This window comes from Lissotriton vulgaris, chromosome 2_1 (assembly GCF_964263255.1).
Source record: "Lissotriton vulgaris chromosome 2_1, aLisVul1.2, whole genome shotgun sequence".
Classification (NCBI taxonomy): Eukaryota; Metazoa; Chordata; class Amphibia; order Caudata; family Salamandridae; genus Lissotriton; species Lissotriton vulgaris.
Genome location: NC_141687.1, coordinates 1,731,938,540 through 1,731,958,970, shown reverse-complemented (window position 1 = coordinate 1,731,958,970; position 20,431 = coordinate 1,731,938,540). Strand labels below are relative to the sequence as shown.

At 37.2% G+C, this 20,431-nt stretch overlaps 1 protein-coding gene across 1 annotated transcript in view; it reads left to right on the top strand.

Annotated features, from left to right (window-relative positions):
• The window catches only part of LOC147733205 (uncharacterized), a 618,178-nt gene that overhangs the window by 418,917 nt on the left and 178,830 nt on the right, over positions 1 to 20,431 (top strand). Inside the window, exons 30-38 of the mRNA XM_086957739.1 lie at positions 1,069 to 1,860; positions 3,808 to 4,125; positions 5,743 to 6,534; positions 8,482 to 8,799; positions 10,417 to 11,208; positions 13,156 to 13,473; positions 15,091 to 15,882; positions 17,252 to 17,569; positions 19,188 to 19,979. Of these exons, the coding sequence (XP_086813865.1) occupies positions 1,069 to 1,860; positions 3,808 to 4,125; positions 5,743 to 6,534; positions 8,482 to 8,799; positions 10,417 to 11,208; positions 13,156 to 13,473; positions 15,091 to 15,882; positions 17,252 to 17,569; positions 19,188 to 19,979 (5,232 nt within the window). The remainder of the gene's footprint in view (positions 1 to 1,068; positions 1,861 to 3,807; positions 4,126 to 5,742; positions 6,535 to 8,481; positions 8,800 to 10,416; positions 11,209 to 13,155; positions 13,474 to 15,090; positions 15,883 to 17,251; positions 17,570 to 19,187; positions 19,980 to 20,431) is intronic.

Below are 20,431 nucleotides of genomic sequence, written 5' to 3'. Positions count from 1 at the left end.
TCCTCAATAACGGTAGAAAAACAAAAGTGTATAACATTCATGTCAAACCCATCAGCAATGAAAATCCACATATATCTTGTAAGTCAGTATTAATCATTGTAAAAACAAATTCTAGTTACACACTATTAGATTAGTCAACACATTGGAAGAACTCAAATTTACAAAGGAGCATTTCTGCATTCTCTCAGGACATGCAAAAATGCCCCAGGCACATTGACGTTTACACCATTCAATCTAATGAGTGTTTTCTAGAGGCACACTTCATATCAGCAGCCATTCAGAGTCTAGGTATTGCTAATCTCACCCCAAGGCATTCTACATGCCTTCTATATTCAGCTGTAATGGAGAAACCATGAATAACTCTCACAATTCCCATTATTACAAGTCATCACCCATGTGCTGCCCAAGTGCTTCAAGGAAAATATTTTGTTTCAAAGGACTGAGCACTTTTCTTCCAGGAGCAAAACCATCTTAAGAGTTAGAAGATGCAAAATGTAATGGTAATCATTGGTCTTACATGCTCATGAAATAATGTACTCCCATTCAGATCCATTAAGTCCTGATTGGAAGCTTTCTAAGTTACTTGAATAAACATGCTTACAAGTAAACAGACAGTTCAATAATAACAAAAAACATGAGTCTTCCATGTTATCGAATATTCTATCCAACCTGGATACTCAGGTATATTCCATATCAGATCAAGAAAATTCCCAAATTGAAGTTAATCTTTTCAAAGTACTCGAGTGAAAAGGCACGTGTGTGTACCTAGCAGACGTCAAGACTATTTATTTTCTCACCTGAAGTGAAACGATATGTGACACATTTTTAAAGTTTCATATTACTGGCCCGTCCGATTTATCCAGTGTATTCAAGCAATCATATACAGCTTGTCAGTTTAGGTGATGTTCGGGAAGATCTGGAGTAATAATGATCATTTTCATCCTTAATGAAGCACTGTTCAGTGTAGAGGCTACAACAAGCTAGCAGTTTTTACATCTTGTACTATGCCATATAAATCTTGAATTATAAAATGTTTGTAAAACAAGATCATTTTCTTCTCCTGAACAGAGCCACCTGCAGCAGACTGCCTTCTTGCACATGAAACTCTAACCTGGACACATTGGCTTGACACAACAAATCCGAAGACTGGGGATGGCGATATTGAGACAATGCCTAATATAATAGCTGCTGGGAATGAAGTTTGCAGTGCTCCAAGAGATGTTCAGTGCCGAGCTGAAGAGCACCCTAATACACCCATTACAGAACTTGGCCAAGAAGTGAAATGTGATAAATCACTTGGACTTACATGTTACAATATAAAACAGCAAAATTCACAATGTTTAAACTTTCAAATTAGATTTTTATGTGCCAGCTACAACTTTGAGCCATGTGAAACATCAACATCAACACATCCAACGTCCACTGTATCTAGAATTACAGCAACCACTGAAGAGTATCTAGGCACCACAGCCAGCACGTCTTCATCTGCAGCCTCTTCAAGAAGCATTTCATCTTTTTCAATGAGTACAACTGCTCCTTCCTCTTCAAGATATGCAGCCATTACCACCTCCTCTACAAAAACTATGAGTAGCACCTCGGCTACAAGCCCTTTAGGCAGTAGTCTATCCTCAAGAAAAACTGCTACTGCAGCATATACTCAAGAGCCCATGAAGAGCACACACTCAACATTAACTGCAAGTAGTCCATCTTCTACAGCATCTACATCCAGTACGCTCTCACCACCAATTACTAGAAGTATTCCATTGTCTACAATGTCTACCACAAGTGTTCCCTCATCACGAGTCTCAGCAACTATTCGCCCAATTACAACCACAATTTATGTTACTAGACCATCAACTGGTGAGAATCCATATTTTCCCTCTGTTTTTCCCTTGAGAGTGTTATACTTCCCACGATGCCTTAAACTGGAAATTACTGTTTGTTTCTCAACAATTCCCTTATTATCCCATCTAAATTTCCTTTTCAAGGCATGATGTGTGTGTCAATCCCCTATGCCTAAAGATATTTCTAGCTGTGCGGGCCTACCATTTTCAGATACCATTGAGAAACATTGGGATTTACCATCATGTGTAACCTATTCTGCCCTTAAATTGGAAGAGCTAGTTTTATCACAGAAAATAGACAAAACATTAAATAATCCTGCAGTTTAAAATCATATCCATGGTCATTTGTTTCTTTTTTCTAATTCATGTACATTCTTCTCTTCAGGAGTGTAATCTTGTAGTCAATACACTTCAGGAAATGTACAATTTTCAATAAGAATCTATTCAAAATGTTTAGAACCTTCTTCTCCTTGTGATGTGCCATCTACAGTACTACAGTACAGGACACAGTACTGTAAATTGTTCCTGCAAAATCGATTTGAAATTTGTTAATGTCCCTCAGTATACTAATGTACACACCCCATATATTTCTGAAGGCCTGTAAATCCCTAAAGACTACATTAAATGTGGACCAGCAGTGCTATTCTAGCAATATAATTTGCAGCAATGCATTCAGTTTGCTAGAGCATGGAACACCTCTTTCAGATTGATTTCGACAAGTGCTCTGACTATCGTGCTGTGCATTCTTTTCTCATGGGAATAGGCATTTCTCTGCCGCAGTGATATAACTATTATTGGTACATTGAAAAATCCTGAGGTAAATGATATTGCATGGATTCTCGTAAGAACTATCTAGCTTGTTAGCCAACAAATATACAGAGTTTATTGTAGAAGGAGACTGGTAACCTCATTTACAAGGAAAATAAAATAATTAAAGATTTTTTTAGCCCTCACTGCCTCTCTTTCACTAATGTATGTAAATATTACCATCAGAGAAGGTATGTATACTGGGGCTTACATTTTCTGCCAGAGGAGGTGCTGCCCACATTCATCATTTCACAATTAGTAAAGGAGTTACAGCATAGTTAGAGCTGTAAAATTCTGCATATATTTTAATTCTAGTGTATAAAGTTTACTAAGAATTCCCTAAAGCAAATCTGTGATAAGAAATAAAACCTTGCAAGTCTGAAAATGCTGCTCATGCTGCGATTCTAAAACTCAAACAAACTCCTATTTGCATTGAAGCAGGATTATTGGTCCCTTCAGAATGAGGGTGAAAATATGTTTTTAATCTTTACTGATAGATGACTACAACGTTATCGTTGTCTGGTTATTCAGAATATTTCAACTTTTAAAGATAGTCATCTGAACGAAACACACAATTTTGTTCACATATTGACTATCACTCTGTGTCTGTTGAAAAATCAAAAATAAACATGTCATTAATTTACTTTATATTAACCGTTTGATGCTCATGACGGAACCCAGCCGTCAAGAGCCACGGGTGGCCTGTGCGCATGATGGCTGGGTTCCCTCACAACCACGCCAGCGATTGGAATGTCCAGCACCAAAGTGGAATTGCTGCAGCAGGCAAGGTATTAATTCTCAATAATTAAAAAAAACATTAAGAGATGACTAGCTTAATATTTTAGGAGATTTTTCTTGAACCAAACCTAAATCCACAACTTTAAATGAAAGGTCTGTTTTACAAGAACATTTTATTTGTCCAAAACTACTTTTGTAAAGACGCTTTGCAGATTGACTGTGAAGAGTTAACTCTTTCACATTGTTTGTTGGGTAAGAATGGCAATAATGTTGTTTTAGGATTCTCTCTAATGCAAGTGAAGTTGTAATACAATGTGAAACAATTTGGTTATAAATTTACGAGTACATGGATTACTGATGACATTATACTGTTGTACAATCAACTCATTCAGTTTACCTTTCAATTCATATTAAACAGAGAAACCACCTGCACCCTGTGTCTATGTGCATGAAGTTTGTCATTGGTCAGAGTGGTATGATGAAACAAATCCAGCCGACGGTCGTGGCGACTTTGAGACAATTGAAAATTTAAGAGCAAAAGGAAAATCTATTTGCAAGGATCCAAGAAAAGTTGAATGCAGAGCAGAAAAGTATACTGATACACCTTTAGTTTACCTTGGCCAGATTGTACAATGTAATAAATCTGGCTTTGTTTGTCTCAATGCGGATCAGGATCCACCAGTCTGCTTCAACTATCAAGCTAGATTCCTATGCTGCTCATATGAGGCATGTGAGGGTAAGACATACATTGGTAACTATATATTTTCCAATCGCCAATCTTCTGACTCTGTTTATTAACTGTTCTCTACCTATTCTCAAAATATTAGTATTTATTTGCAGTTTTTACCGAGTATATTGTATATCACCATAATATGCCTGCAGGTTTTTGGGAATTGTTTGGTTTAGTAAGTGGCCTCTCATCAGATTATGCTTGGAGCAATCCGGGGAGCAGTACTGTCCTTGTGAAGTATGTCCAGATCTCCAAACACCTCTAAGTGACAGTAAAAGATGATTCTTTGGATTCTTTAGTTGCCAGGGGAGGAACATGATGATGTAAAAATCAATATGTAACACTTTCTTCTGAATAATAAAATACTTTACCCAGACTTACCAGACTGCTCAGTAGCTTACCACTATCGCACCTATTTCTCATGAGATTTGAAAACCTTGAGTCTAAAAATTGTAAAGGGACAACATAGTCTTGGAGAACAAGTAAAAGTAGTATACATTACTGCTGACTTGTAGAATACTAACAAACAATATACTACCTATCATGCTGCTAACCTCCTCAATAATGGTAGAAAAACAAAAGTGTATAACATTCATGTCAAACCTATCAGCAATGAAAATCCACATATATCTTGTAAGTCAGTATTAATCATTGTAAAAACAAATTCTAGTTTCACACTATTAGATTAGTCAACACATTGGAAAAACTCAAATTTACAAAGGAGCATTTCTGCATTCTCTCAGGACATGCAAAAATGCCCCAGGCACATTGACGTTTACACCATTCAATCTAATGAGTGTTTTCTAGAGGCACACTTCATATCAGCAGCCATTCAGAGTCTAGGTATTGCTAATCTCACCCCAAGGCATTCTACATGCCTTCTATATTCAGCTGTAATGGAGAAACCATGAATCACTCTCACAATTCCCGTTATTACAAGTCATCACCCATGTGCTGCCCAAGTGCTTCAAGGAAAATATTTTGTTTCAAAGGACTGAGCACTTTTCTTCCAGGAGCAAAACCATCTTAAGAGTTAGAAGATGCAAAATGTAATGGTAATCATTGGTCTTACATGCTCATGAAATAATGTACTCCCATTCAGATCCATTAAGTCCTGATTGGAAGCTTTCTAAGTTACTTGAATAAACATGCTTACAAGTAAACAGACAGTTCAATAATAACAAAAAACATGAGTCTTCCATGTTATCAAATATTCTATCCAACCTGGATACTCAGGTATATTCCATATCAGATCAAGAAAATTCCCAAATTGAAGTTAATCTTTTCAAAGTACTCGAGTGAAAAGGCATGTGTGTGTACCTAGCAGACGTCAAGACTATTTATTTTCTCACCTGAAGTGAAACGATATGTGACACATTTTTAAAGTTTCATATTACTGGCCCGTCCGATTTATCCAGTGTATTCAAGCAATCATATACAGCTTGTCAGTTTAGGTGATGTTCGGGAAGATCTGGAGTAATAGTGATCATTTTCATCCTTAATGAAGCACTGTTCAGTGTAGAGGCTACAACAAGCTAGCAGTTTTTACATCTTGTACTATGCCATATAAATCTTGAATTATAAAATGTTTGTAAAACAAGATCATTTTCTTCTCCTGAATAGAGCCACCTGCAGCAGACTGCCTTCTTGCACATGAAACTCTAACCTGGACACATTGGCTTGACACAACAAATCCGAAGACTGGGGATGGCGATATTGAGACAATGCCTAATATAATAGCTGCTGGGAATGAAGTTTGCAGTGCTCCAAGAGATGTTCAGTGCCGAGCTGAAGAGCACCCTAATACACCCATTACAGAACTTGGCCAAGAAGTGAAATGTGATAAATCACTTGGACTTACATGTTACAATATAAAACAGCAAAATTCACAATGTTTAAACTTTCAAATTAGATTTTTATGTGCCAGCTACAACTTTGAGCCATGTGAAACATCAACATCAACACATCCAACGTCCACTGTATCTAGAATTACAGCAACCACTGAAGAGTATCTAGGCACCACAGCCAGCACGTCTTCATCTGCAGCCTCTTCAAGAAGCATTTCATCTTTTTCAATGAGTACAACTGCTCCTTCCTCTTCAAGATATGCAGCCATTACCACCTCCTCTACAAAAACTATGAGTAGCACCTCGGCTACAAGCCCTTTAGGCAGTAGTCTATCCTCAAGAAAAACTGCTACTGCAGCATATACTCAAGAGCCCATGAAGAGCACACACTCAACATTAACTGCAAGTAGTCCATCTTCTACAGCATCTACATCCAGTACGCTCTCACCACCAATTACTAGAAGTATTCCATTGTCTACAACGTCTACCACAAGGGTTCCCTCATCACGAGTCTCAGCAACTATTCGCCCAATTACAACCACAATTTATGTTACTAGACCATCAACTGGTGAGAATCCATATTTTCCCTCTGTTTTTCCCTTGAGAGTGTTATACTTCCCACGATGCCTTAAACTGGAAATTACTGTTTGTTTCTCAACAATTCCCTTATTATCCCATCTAAATTTCCTTTTCAAGGCATGATGTGTGTGTCAATCCCCTATGCCTAAAGATATTGCTAGCTGTGCGGGCCTACCATTTTCAGATACCATTCAGAAACATTGGGATTTACCATCATGTGTAACCTATTCTGCCCTTAAATTGGAAGAGCTAGTTTTATCACAGAAAATAGACAAAACATTAAATAATCCTGCAGTTTAAAATCATATCCATGGTCATTTGTTTCTTTTTTCTAATTCATGTACATTCTTCTCTTCAGGAGTGTAATCTTGTAGTCAATACACTTCAGGAAATGTACAATTTTCAATAAGAATCTATTCAAAATGTTTAGAACCTTCTTCTCCTTGTGATGTGCCATCTACAGTACTACAGTACAGGACACAGTACTGTAAATTGTTCCTGCAAAATCGATTTGAAATTTGTTAATGTCCCTCAGTATACTAATGTACACACCCCATATATTTCTGAAGGCCTGTAAATCCCTAAAGACTACATTAAATGTGGACCAGCAGTGCTATTCTAGCAATATAATTTGCAGCAATGCATTCAGTTTGCTAGAGCATGGAACACCTCTTTCAGATTGATTTCGACAAGTGCTCTGACTATCGTGCTGTGCATTCTTTTCTCATGGGAATAGGCATTTCTCTGCCGCAGTGATATAACTATTATTGGTACATTGAAAAATCCTGAGGTAAATAATATTGCATGGATTCTCGTAAGAACTATCTAGCTTGTTAGCCAACAAATATACAGAGTTTATTGTAGAAGGAGACTGGTAACCTCATTTACAAGGAAAATAAAATAATTAAAGATTTTTTTAGCCCTCACTGCCTCTCTTTCACTAATGTATGTAAATATTACCATCAGAGAAGGTATGTATACTGGGGCTTACATTTTCTGCCAGAGGAGGTGCTGCCCACATTCATCATTTCACAATTAGTAAAGGAGTTACAGCATAGTTAGAGCTGTAAAATTCTGCATATATGTTAATTCTAGTGTATAAAGTTTACTAAGAATTCCCTAAAGCAAATCTGTGATAAGAAATAAAACCTTGCAAGTCTGAAAATGCTGCTCATGCTGCGATTCTAAAACTCAAACAAACTCCTATTTGCATTGAAGCAGGATTATTGGTCCCTTCAGAATGAGGGTGAAAATATGTTTTTAATCTTTACTGATAGATGACTACAACGTTATCGTTGTCTGGTTATTCAGAATATTTCAACTTTTAAAGATAGTCATCTGAACGAAACACACAATTTTGTTCACATATTGACTATCACTCTGTGTCTGTTGAAAAATCAAAAATAAACATGTCATTAATTTACTTTATATTAACCGTTTGATGCTCATGACGGAACCCAGCCGTCAAGAGCCACGGGTGGCCTGTGCGCATGATGGCTGGGTTCCCTCACAACCACGCCAGCGATTGGAATGTCCAGCACCAAAGTGGAATTGCTGCAGCAGGCAAGGTATTAATTCTCAATAATTAAAAAAAACATTAAGAGATGACTAGCTTAATATTTTAGGAGATTTTTCTTGAACCAAACCTAAATCCACAACTTTAAATGAAAGGTCTGTTTTACAAGAACATTTTATTTGTCCAAAACTACTTTTGTAAAGACGCTTTGCAGATTGACTGTGAAGAGTTAACTCTTTCACATTGTTTGTTGGGTAAGAATGGCAATAATGTTGTTTTAGGATTCTCTCTAATGCAAGTGAAGTTGTAATACAATGTGAAACAATTTGGTTATAAATTTACGAGTACATGGATTACTGATGACATTATACTGTTGTACAATCAACTCATTCAGTTTACCTTTCAATTCATATTAAACAGAGAAACCACCTGCACCCTGTGTCTATGTGCATGAAGTTTGTCATTGGTCAGAGTGGTATGATGAAACAAATCCAGCCGACGGTCGTGGCGACTTTGAGACAATTGAAAATTTAAGAGCAAAAGGAAAATCTATTTGCAAGGATCCAAGAGAAGTTGAATGCAGAGCAGAAAAGTATACTGATACACCTTTAGTTTACCTTGGCCAGATTGTACAATGTAATACATCTGGCTTTGTTTGTCTCAATGCGGATCAGGATCCACCAGTCTGCTTCAACTATCAAGCTAGATTCCTATGCTGCTCATATGAGGCATGTGAGGGTAAGACATACATTGGTAACTATATATTTTCCAATCCCCAATCTTCTGACTCTGTTTATTAACTGTTCTCTACCTATTCTCAAAATATTAGTATTTATTTGCAGTTTTTACCGAGTATATTGTATATCACCATAATATGCCTGCAGGTTTTTGGGAATTGTTTGGTTTAGTAAGTGGCCTCTCATCAGATTATGCTTGGAGCAATCCGGGGAGCAGTACTGTCCTTGTGAAGTATGTCCAGATATCCAAACACCTCTAAGTGACAGTAAAAGATGATTCTTTGGATTCTTTAGTTGCCAGGCGAGGAACATGATGATGTAAAAATCAATATGTTACACTTTCTTCTGAATAATAAAATACTTTACCCAGACTTACCAGACTGCTCAGTAGCTTACCACTATCGTACCTATTTCTCATGAGATTTGAAAACCTTGAGTCTAAAAATTGTAAAGGGACAACATAGACTTGGAGAACAAGTAAAAGTAGTATACATTACTGCTGACTTGTAGAATACTAACAAACAATATACTACCTATCATGCTGCTAACCTCCTCAATAATGGTAGAAAAACAAAAGTGTATAACATTCATGTCAAACCTATCAGCAATGAAAATCCACATATATCTTGTAAGTCAGTATTAATCATTGTAAAAACAAATTCTAGTTTCACACTATTAGATTAGTCAACACATTGGAAAAACTCAAATTTACAAAGGAGCATTTCTGCATTCACTCAGGACATGTAAAAATGCCCCCAGGCACATTGACGTATACACCATTCAATCTAATGAGTGTTTTCTAGAGGCACACTTCATATCAGCAGCCATTCAGAGTCTAGGGATTGCTAATCTCACCCCAAGGCATTCTACATGCCTTCTATATTCAGCTGTAATGGAGAAACCATGAATCACTCTCACAATTCCCGGTATTACAAGTCATCACCCATGTGCTGCCCAAGTGCTTCAAGGAAAATATTTGTTTCACCGGACTGAGCACTTTTCTTATAGGAGCAAAACCATCTTAAGAGTTAGAAGATGCAAAATGTAATGGTGATCATTGGTCTTACATGCTCATGAAATAATGTACTTCCATTCAGATCCATTAAGTCCTGATTGGAAGCTTTCTAAGTTACTTGATTACACATGCTTACAAGTGAACAGACAGTTCAATAATAACAAAAAACATGAGTCTTCCATGATATCAAATATTCTATCCAACCTGGATACTCAGTTATATTCCATATCACCCCCAGAAAATTCCCAAAGTGAAGTTAATCTTTTCAAAGTACTCAAGTGGAAAGGCATGTGTGTGTACCTAGCCGACGTCAAGACTATTTATTTTCTCACCTGAAGTGAAACGATATGTGACACATTTTTAAAGTTGCATAATACTGGCCTGTCCGATTTATCCAGTGTATTCAAGCAATCATATACAGCTTGTCAGTTTAGATGATGTTAGGGAAGATCTGGAGTAATAATGATCGTTTTCATCCTTAATGAAGCACTGTTCAGTGTAGAGGCTACAACAAGCTAGCAGTTTTTACATCTTGTATTATGCCATATAAATCTTGAATTATAAAATGTTTGTAAAACAAGATCATTTTCTTCTCCTGAACAGAGCCACCTGCAGCAGACTGCCTTCTTGCACATGAAACTCTAACCTGGACACATTGGCTTGACACAACAAATCCGAAGACTGGGGATGGCGATATTGAGACAATGCCTAATATAATAGCTGCTGGGAATGAAGTTTGCAGTGCTCCAAGAGATGTTCAGTGCCGAGCTGAAGAGCACCCTAATACACCCATAACAGAACTTGGCCAAGAAGTGAAATGTGATAAAACACTTGGACTTACATGTTACAATATTAAACAGCAAAATCCACCATGTTTAAATTTTCAAATTAGATTTTTATGTGCCAGCTACAACTTTGAGCCATGTGAAACATCAATATCAACACATCCAACGTCCACTGTATCTAGAATTACAGCAACCACTGAGGGGTATATAGGCACCACAGCCAGCACGTCTTCATCTGCAGCCTCTTCAAGAAGCATTTCATCTTTTTCAATGAGTACAACTGGTCCTTCCTCTTCAAGATATGCAGCCATTACCACCTCCGCTACAAAAACTATGAGAAACACCTCGGCTACAAGCCCTATAGGCAGTAGTCTATCCTCAGGCAAAACTGCTACTGCAGCATATACTCAAGAGCCCATGAAGAGCACACACTCAACATTAACTGCAAATAGTCCATCTTCTACAGCATCTACATCCAGTACGCTCTCACCACCAATTACTAGAAGTATTCCATTGTCTACAACGTCTACTACAAGTGTTCCCTCATCACGAGTCTCAGCAACTATTCGCCCAATTACAACCACAATTTATGTTACTAGACCATCAACTGGTGAGAATCCATATTTTCCCTCTGTTTTTCCCTTGAGAGTGTTATACTTCCCACGATGCCTTAAACTGGAAATTACTGTTTGTTTCTCAACAATTCCCTTATTATCCCATCTAAATTTCCTTTTCAAGGCATGATGTGTGTGTCAATCCCCTATGCCTAAAGATATTTCTAGCTGTGCGGGCCTACCATTTTCAGATACCATTCAGAAACATTGGGATTTACCATCATGTGTAACCTATTCTGCCCTTAAATTGGAAGAGCTAGTTTTATCACAGAAAATAGACAAAACATTAAATAATCCTGCAGTTTAAAATCATATCCATGGTCATTTGTTTCTTTTTTCTAATTCATGTACATTCTTCTCTTCAGGAGTATAATCTTGTAGTCAATACACATCAGGAAATGTACAATTTTCTATAAGAATCTATTCAAAATGTTTAGAACCTTCCTCTCCTTGTGATGTGCCATCTACAGTACTACAGTACAGGACACAGTACTGTAAATTGTTCCTGCAAAATTGATTTGAAATTTGTTAATGTCCCTCAGTATACTAATGTACACACCCCATATATTTCTGAAGGCCTGTAAATCCCTAAAGACTACATTAAATGTGGACCAGCAGTGCTATTCTAGCAATATAGTTTGCAGCAATGCATTCAGTTTGCTAGAGCATGGAACACCTCTTTCAGATTGATTTCGACAAGTGCTCTGACTATCGTGATGTGCATTCTTTTCTTATGGGAATAGGCATTTCTCTGCCGCAGTGATATAACTATTATTGGTACATTGAAAAATCCTGAGGTAAATAATATTGCATGGATTCTCGTAAGAACTATCTAGCTTGTTAGCCAACAAATATACAGAGTTTATTGTAAAAGGAGACTGGTAACCTCATTTACAAGGAAAATAAAATAATTAAAGATTTTTTCAGCCCTCACTGCCTCTCTTTCACTAATGTATTTAAATATTACCATCAGAGAAGGTATGTATACTGGGGCTTAAATTTTCTGCCAGAGGAGGTGCTGCCCACATTCATCATTTCACAATTAGTAAAGCAGTTACAGCATAGTTAGAGCTGTAAAATTCTGCATATATTTTAATTCTAGTGTATAAAGTTTACTAAGAATTCCCTAAAGCAAATCTGTGATAAGAAATAAAACCTTGCAAGTCTGAAAATGCTGCTCATGCTGCGATTCTAAAACTCAAACAAAGTCCTATTTGCATTGAAGCAGGATTATTGGTCCCTTCAGAATGAGGGTGAAAATATGTTTTTAATCTTTACTGATAGATGACTACAACGTTATCGTTGTCTGGTTATTCAGAATATTTCAACTTTTAAAGATAGTCATCTGAACGAAACACACAATTTTGTTCACATATTGACTATCACTCTGTGTCTGTTGAAAAATCAAAAATAAACATGTCATTAATTTACTTTATATTAACCGTTTGATGCTCATGACGGAACCCAGCCGTCAAGAGCCACGGGTGGCCTGTGAGCATGATGGCTGGGTTCCCTCACAACCACACCAGCGATTGGAATGTCCAGCACCAAAGTGGAATTGCTGCAGCAGGCAAGGTATTAATTCTCAATAATTAAAAAAAACATTAAGAGATGACTAGCTTAATATTTTAGGAGATTTTTCTTGAACCAAACCTAAATCCACAACTTTAAATGAAAGGTCTGTTTTACAAGCACATTTTATTTGTCCAAAACTACTTTTGTAAAGACGCTTTGCAGATTGACTGTGAAGAGTTAACTCTTTCACATTGTTTGTTGGGTAAGAATGGCAATAATGTTGTTTTAGGATTCTCTCTAATGCAAGTGAAGTTGTAATACAATGTGAAACAATTTGGTTATAAATTTACGAGTACATGGATTACTGATGACATTATACTGTTGTACAATCAACTCATTCAGTTTACCTTTCAATTCATATTAAACAGAGAAACCACCTGCACCCTGTGTCTATGTGCATGAAGTTTGTCATTGGTCAGAGTGGTATGATGAAACAAATCCAGCCGACGGTCGTGGCGACTTTGAGACAATTGAAAATTTAAGAGCAAAAGGAAAATCTATTTGCAAGGATCCAAGAGAAGTTGAATGCAGAGCAGAAAAGTATACTGATACACCTTTAGTTTACCTTGGCCAGATTGTACAATGTAATACATCTGGCTTTGTTTGTCTCAATGCGGATCAGGATCCACCAGTCTGCTTCAACTATCAAGCTAGATTCCTATGCTGCTCATATGAGGCATGTGAGGGTAAGACATACATTGGTAACTATATATTTTCCAATCCCCAATCTTCTGACTCTGTTTATTAACTGTTCTCTACCTATTCTCAAAATATTAGTATTTATTTGCTGTTTTTACCAAGTATATTGTATATCACCATAATATGCCTGCAGGTTTTTGGGAATTGTTTGGTTTAGTAAGTGGCCTCTCATCAGATTATGCTTGGAGCAATCCAGGGAGCAGTACTGTCCTTGTGAAGTATGTCCAGATCTCCAAACACCTCTAAGTGACAGTAAAAGATGATTCTTTGGATTCTTTAGTTGCCAGGAGAGGAACATGATGATGTAAAAATCAATATGTTACACTTTCTTCTGAATAATAAAATACTTTACCCAGACTTACCAGACTGCTCAGTAGCTTACCACTATCGCACCTATTTCTCATGAGATTTGAAAACCTTGAGTCTAAAAATTGTAAAGGGACAACATAGTCTTGGAGAACAAGTAAAAGTAGTATACATTACTGCTGACTTGTAGAATACTAACAAACAATATACTACCTATCATGCTGCTAACCTCCTCAATAATGGTAGAAAAACAAAAGTGTATAACATTCATGTCAAACCTATCAGCAATGAAAATCCACATATATCTTGTAAGTCAGTATTAAGCATTGTAAAAACAAATTCTAGTTTCACACTATTAGATTAGTCAACACATTGGAAAAACTCAAATTTACAAAGGAGCATTTCTGCATTCACTCAGGACATGTAAAAATGCCCCCAGGCACATTGACGTACACACCATTCAATCTAATGAGTGTTTTCTAGAGGCACACTTCATATCAGCAGCCATTCAGAGTCTAGGGATTGCTAATCTCACCCCAAGGCATTCTACATGCCTTCTATATTCAGCTGTAATGGAGAAACCATGAACCACTCTCCCAATTCCCGTTATTACAAGTCATCACCCATGTGCTGCCCAAGTGCTTCAAGGAAAATATTTGTTTCACCGGACTGAGCACTTTTCTTATAGGAGCAAAACCATCTTAAGAGTTAGAAGATGCAAAATGTAATGGTGATCATTGGTCTTACATGCTCATGAAATAATGTACTTCCATTCAGATCCATTAAGTCCTGATTGGAAGCTTTCTAAGTTACTTGATTACACATGCTTACAAGTGAACAGACAGTTCAATAATAACAAAAAACATGAGTCTTCCATGATATCAAATATTCTATCCAACCTGGATACTCAGTTATATTCCATATCACCTCCAGAAAATTCCCAAAGTGAAGTTAATCTTTTCAAAGTACTCAAGTGGAAAGGCATGTGTGTGTACCTAGCAGACGTCAAGACTATTTATTTTCTCACCTGAAGTGAAACGATATGTGACACATTTTTAAAGTTGCATATTACTGGCCTGTCCGATTTATCCAGTGTATTCAAGCAATCATATACAGCTTGTCAGTTTAGATGATGTTAGGGAAGATCTGGAGTAATAATGATCATTTTCATCCTTAATGAAGCACTGTTCAGTGTAGAGGCTACAACAAGCTAGCAGTTTTTACATCTTGTATTATGCCATATAAATCTTGAATTATAAAATGTTTGTAAAACAAGATCATTTTCTTCTCCTGAACAGAGCCACCTGCAGCAGACTGCCTTCTTGCACATGAAACTCTAACCTGGACACATTGGCTTGACACAACAAATCCGAAGACTGGGGATGGCGATATTGAGACAATGCCTAATATAATAGCTGCTGGGAATGAAGTTTGCAGTGCTCCAAGAGATGTTCAGTGCCGAGCTGAAGAGCACCCTAATACACCCATAACAGAACTTGGCCAAGAAGTGAAATGTGATAAAACACTTGGACTTACATGTTACAATATTAAACAGCAAAATCCACCATGTTTAAATTTTCAAATTAGATTTTTATGTGCCAGCTACAACTTTGAGCCATGTGAAACATCAATATCAACACATCCAACGTCCACTGTATCTAGAATTACAGCAACCACTGAAGGGTATGTAGGCACCACAGCCAGCAAGTCTTCATCTGCAGCCTCTTCAAGAAGCATTTCATCTTTTTCAATGAGTACAACTGCTCCTTCCTCTTCAAGATATGCAGCCATTACCACCTCCGCTACAAAAACTATGAGTAGCACCTCGGCTACAAGCCCTATAGGCAGTAGTCTATCCTCAGGCAAAACTGCTACTGCAGCATATACTCAAGAGCCCATGAAGAGCACACACTCAACATTAACTGCAAATAGTCCATCTTCTACAGCATCTACATCCAGTACGCTCTCACCACCAATTACTAGAAGTATTCCATTGTCTACAACGTCTACCACAAGTGTTCCCTCATCACGAGTCTCAGCAACTATTCGCCCAATTACAACCACAATTTATGTTACTAGACCATCAACTGGTGAGAATCCATATTTTCCCTCTGTTTTTCCCTTGAGAGTGTTATACTTCCCACGATGCCTTAAACTGGAAATTACTGTTTGTTTCTCAACAATTCCCTTATTATCCCATCTAAATTTCCTTTTCAAGGCATGATGTGTGTGTCAATCCCCTATGCCTAAAGATATTTCTAGCTGTGCGGGCCTACCATTTTCAGATACCATTCAGAAACATTGGGATTTACCATCATGTGTAACCTATTCTGCCCTTAAATTGGAAGAGCTAGTTTTATCACAGAAAATAGACAAAACATTAAATAATCCTGCAGTTTAAAATCATATCCATGGTCATTTGTTTCTTTTTTCTAATTCATGTACATTCTTCTCTTCAGGAGTGTAATCTTGTAGTCAATACACTTCAGGAAATGTACAATTTTCAATAAGAATCTATTCAAAATGTTTAGAACCTTCTTCTCCTTGTGATGTGCCATCTACAGTACTACAGTACAGGACACAGTACTGTAAATTGTTCCTGCAAAATTGATTTGAAATTTGTTAATGTCCCTCAGTATACTAATGTACACACCCCATATAAGAAATAAAACCTTGCAAGTCTGAAAATGCTGCTCATGCTGCGATTCTAAAACTCAAACAAAGTCCTATTTGCATTGAAGCAGGATTATTGGTCCCTTCAGAATGAGGGTGAAAATATGTTTTTAATCTTTACTGATAGATGACTACAACGTTATCGTTGTCTGGTTATTCAGAATATTTCATCTTTTAAAGCTAGTCATCTGAACGAAACACACAATTTTGTTCACATATTGACTATCACTCTGTGTCTGTTTAAAAATCAAAAAGAAACATGTCATTAATTTACTTTATATTAACCGTTTGATGCTCATGACGGAACCCAGCCGTCAAGAGCCACGGGTGGCCTGTGCGCATGACGGCTGGGTTCCCTCACAACCACACCAGCGATTGGAATGTCCAGCACCAAAGTGGAATTGCTGCAGCAGGCAAGGTATTAATTCTCAATAATTAAAAAAAACAATAAGAGATGACTAGCTTAATATTTTAGGGGATTTCTCTTGAACCAAACCTAAATCCACAACTTTAAATGAAAGGTCTGTTTTACAAGCACATTTAATTTGTCCAAAACTACTTTTGTAAAGACGCTTTGCAGATTGACTGTGAAGAGTTAACTCTTTCATATTGTTTGTTGGGTAAGAATGGCAATAATGTTGTTTTAGGATTCTCTCTAATGCAAGTGAAGTTGTAATACAATGTGAAACAATTTGGTTATACATTTACGAGTACAGGGATTACTGATGACATTATACTGTTGTACATTCAACTCATTCAGTTTACCTTTCAATCCATATTAAACAGAGAAACCACCTGCGCCCTGTGTCTATGTGCATGAAGTTTGTCATTGGTCAGAGTGGTATGATGAAACAAATCCAGCCGACGGACGTGGCGACTTTGAGACAATTGAAAATTTAAGAGCAAAAGGAAAAACTATATGCAAGGATCCAAGAGAAGTTGAATGCAGAGCAGAAAAGTATACTGATACACCTTTAGTTTACCTTGGCCAGATTGTACAATGTAATACATCTGGCATGGTTTGTCTCAATGCGGATCAGAGTCCACCAGTCTGCTTCAACTATCAAGCTAGATTTCTATGCTGCTCATATGAGGCATGTGAGGGTAAGACATACATTGGTTACTATATATTTTCCAATCCCCAATCTCCTGACTCTGTTTATTAACTGTTCTCTACCTATTCTCAAAATATTAGTATTTATTTGCAGTTTTTACCGAGTATATTGTATATCACCATAATATGCCTGCAGGTTTTTGGGAATTGTTTGGTTTAGTAAGTGGCCTCTTATCAGATTATGCTTGGAGCAATCCAGGGAGCAGTGCTGTCCTTGTGAAGTATGTCCAGATCTCCAAACACCTCTAAGTGACAGTAAAAGATGATTCTTTGGATTCTTTAGTTGCCAGGAGAGGAACATGACGATGTAAAAATCACTATGATACACTTTCTTCTGAATAATAAAATACTTTACCCAGACTTACCAGACTGCTCAGTAGCTTACCACTATCGCACCTATTTCTCATGAGATTTGAAAACCTTGAGTCTAAAAATTGTAAAGGGACAACATAGTCTTGGAGAACAAGTAAAAGTAGTATACATTACTGCTGACTTGTAGAATACTAACAAACAATATACTACCTATCATGCTGCTAACCTCCTCAATAATGGTAGAAAAACAAAAGTGTATAACATTCATGTCAAACCTATCAGCAATGAAAATCCACATATATCTTGTAAGTCAGTATTAATCATTGTAAAAACAAATTCTAGTTTCACACTATTAGATTAGTCAACACATTGGAAGAACTCAAATTTACAAAGGAGCATTTCTGCATTCACTCAGGACACGTAAAAATGCCCCCAGGCACATTGACGTTTACACCATTCAATCTAATGAGTGTTTTCTAGAGGCACACTTCATATCAGCAGCCATTCAGAGTCTAGGGATTGCTAATCTCACCCCAAGGCATTCTACATGCCTTCTATATTCAGCTGTAATGGAGAAACCATGAATCACTCTCACAATTCCCGTTATTACAAGTCATCAGCCATGTGCTGCCCAAGTGCTTCAAGGAAAATATTTTGTTTCACCGGACTGAGCACTTTTCTTACAGGAGCAAAACCATCTTAAGAGTTAGAAGATGCAAAATGTAATGGTAATGATTGGTCTTACATGCTCATGAAATAATGTACTTCCATTCTGATCCATTAAGTCCTGATTGGAAGCTTTCTAAGTTACTTGATTACACATGATTACAAGTAAACAGACAGTTCAATAATAACAAAAAACATGAGTCTTCCATGTTATCAAATATTCTATCCAACCTGGATACTCAGTTATATTCCATATCACATCCAGAAAATTCCCAAAGTGAAGTTAATCTTTTCAAAGTACTCGAGTGGAAAGGCATGTGTGTGTACCTAGCAGACGTCAAGACTATTTATTTTCTCACCTGAAGTGAAACGATATGTGACACATTTTTAAAGTTGCATATTACTGGCCTGTCCGATTTATCCAGTGTATTCAAGCAATCATATACAGCTTGTCAGTTTAGGTGATGTTAGGGAAGATCTGGAGTAATAATGATCATTTTCATCCTTAATGAATCACTGTTCAGTCTAGAGGCTACAACAAGCTAGCAGTTTTTACATCTTGTATTATGCCATATAAATCTTGAATTATAAAATGTTTGTAAAACAAGATCATTTTCTTCTCCTGAACAGAGCCACCTGCAGCAGACTGCCTTCTTGCACATGAAACTCTAACCTGGACACATTGGCTTGACACAACAAATCCGAAGACTGGGGATGGCGATATTGAGACAATGCCTAATATAATAGCTGCTGGGAATGAAGTTTGCAGTGCTCCAAGAGATGTTCAGTGCCGCGCTGAAGAGCACCCTAATACACCCATAACAGAACTTGGCCAAGAAGTGAAATGTGATAAATCACTTGGACTTACATGTTACAATATTAAACAGCAAAATCCACCATGTTTAAATTTTCAAATTAGATTTTTATGTGCCAGCTACAACTTTGAGCCATGTGAAACATCAACATCAACACATCCAACGTCCACTGTATCTAGAATTACAGCAACCACTGAAGGGTATGTAGGCACCACAGCCAGCACGTCTTCATCTGCAGCCTCTTCAAGAAGCATTTCATCTTTTTCAATGAGTACAACTGCTCCTTCCTCTTCAAGATATGCAGCCATTACCACCTCCGCTACAAAAACTATGAGAAGCACCTCGGCTACAAGCCCTATAGGCAGTAGTCTATCCTCAGGCAAAACTGCTACTGCAGCATATACTCGAGAGCCCATGAAGAGCACACACTCAACATTCACTGCAAGTAGTCCATCTTCTACAGCATCTACATCTAGTACGCTCTCACCACCAATTACTAGAAGTATTCCATTGTCTACAACGTCTACCACAAGTGTTCCCTCATCACGAGTCTCAGCAACTATTCGCCCAATTACAACCACAATTTATGTTACTAGACCATCAACTGGTGAGAATCCATATTTTCCCTCTGTTTTTCCCTTGGGAGTGTTATACTTCCCACGATGCCTTAAACTGGAAATTACTGTATGTTTCTCAACAATTCCCTTATTATCCCATCTAAATTTCCTTTTCAAGGCATGATGTGTGTGTCAATCCCCTATGCCTAAAGATATTTCTAGCTGTGCGGGCCTACCATTTTCAGATACCATTCAGAAACATTGGGATTTACCATCATGTGTAACCTATTCTGCCCTTAAATTGGAAGAGCTAGTTTTATCACAGAAAATAGACAAAACATTAAATAATCCTGCAGTTTAAAATCATATCCATGGTCATTTGTTTCTTTTTTCTAATTCATGTACATTCTTCTCTTCAGGAGTGTAATCTTGTAGTCAATACACTTCAGGAAATGTACAATTTTCAATAAGAATCTATTCAAAATGTTTAGAACCTTCTTCT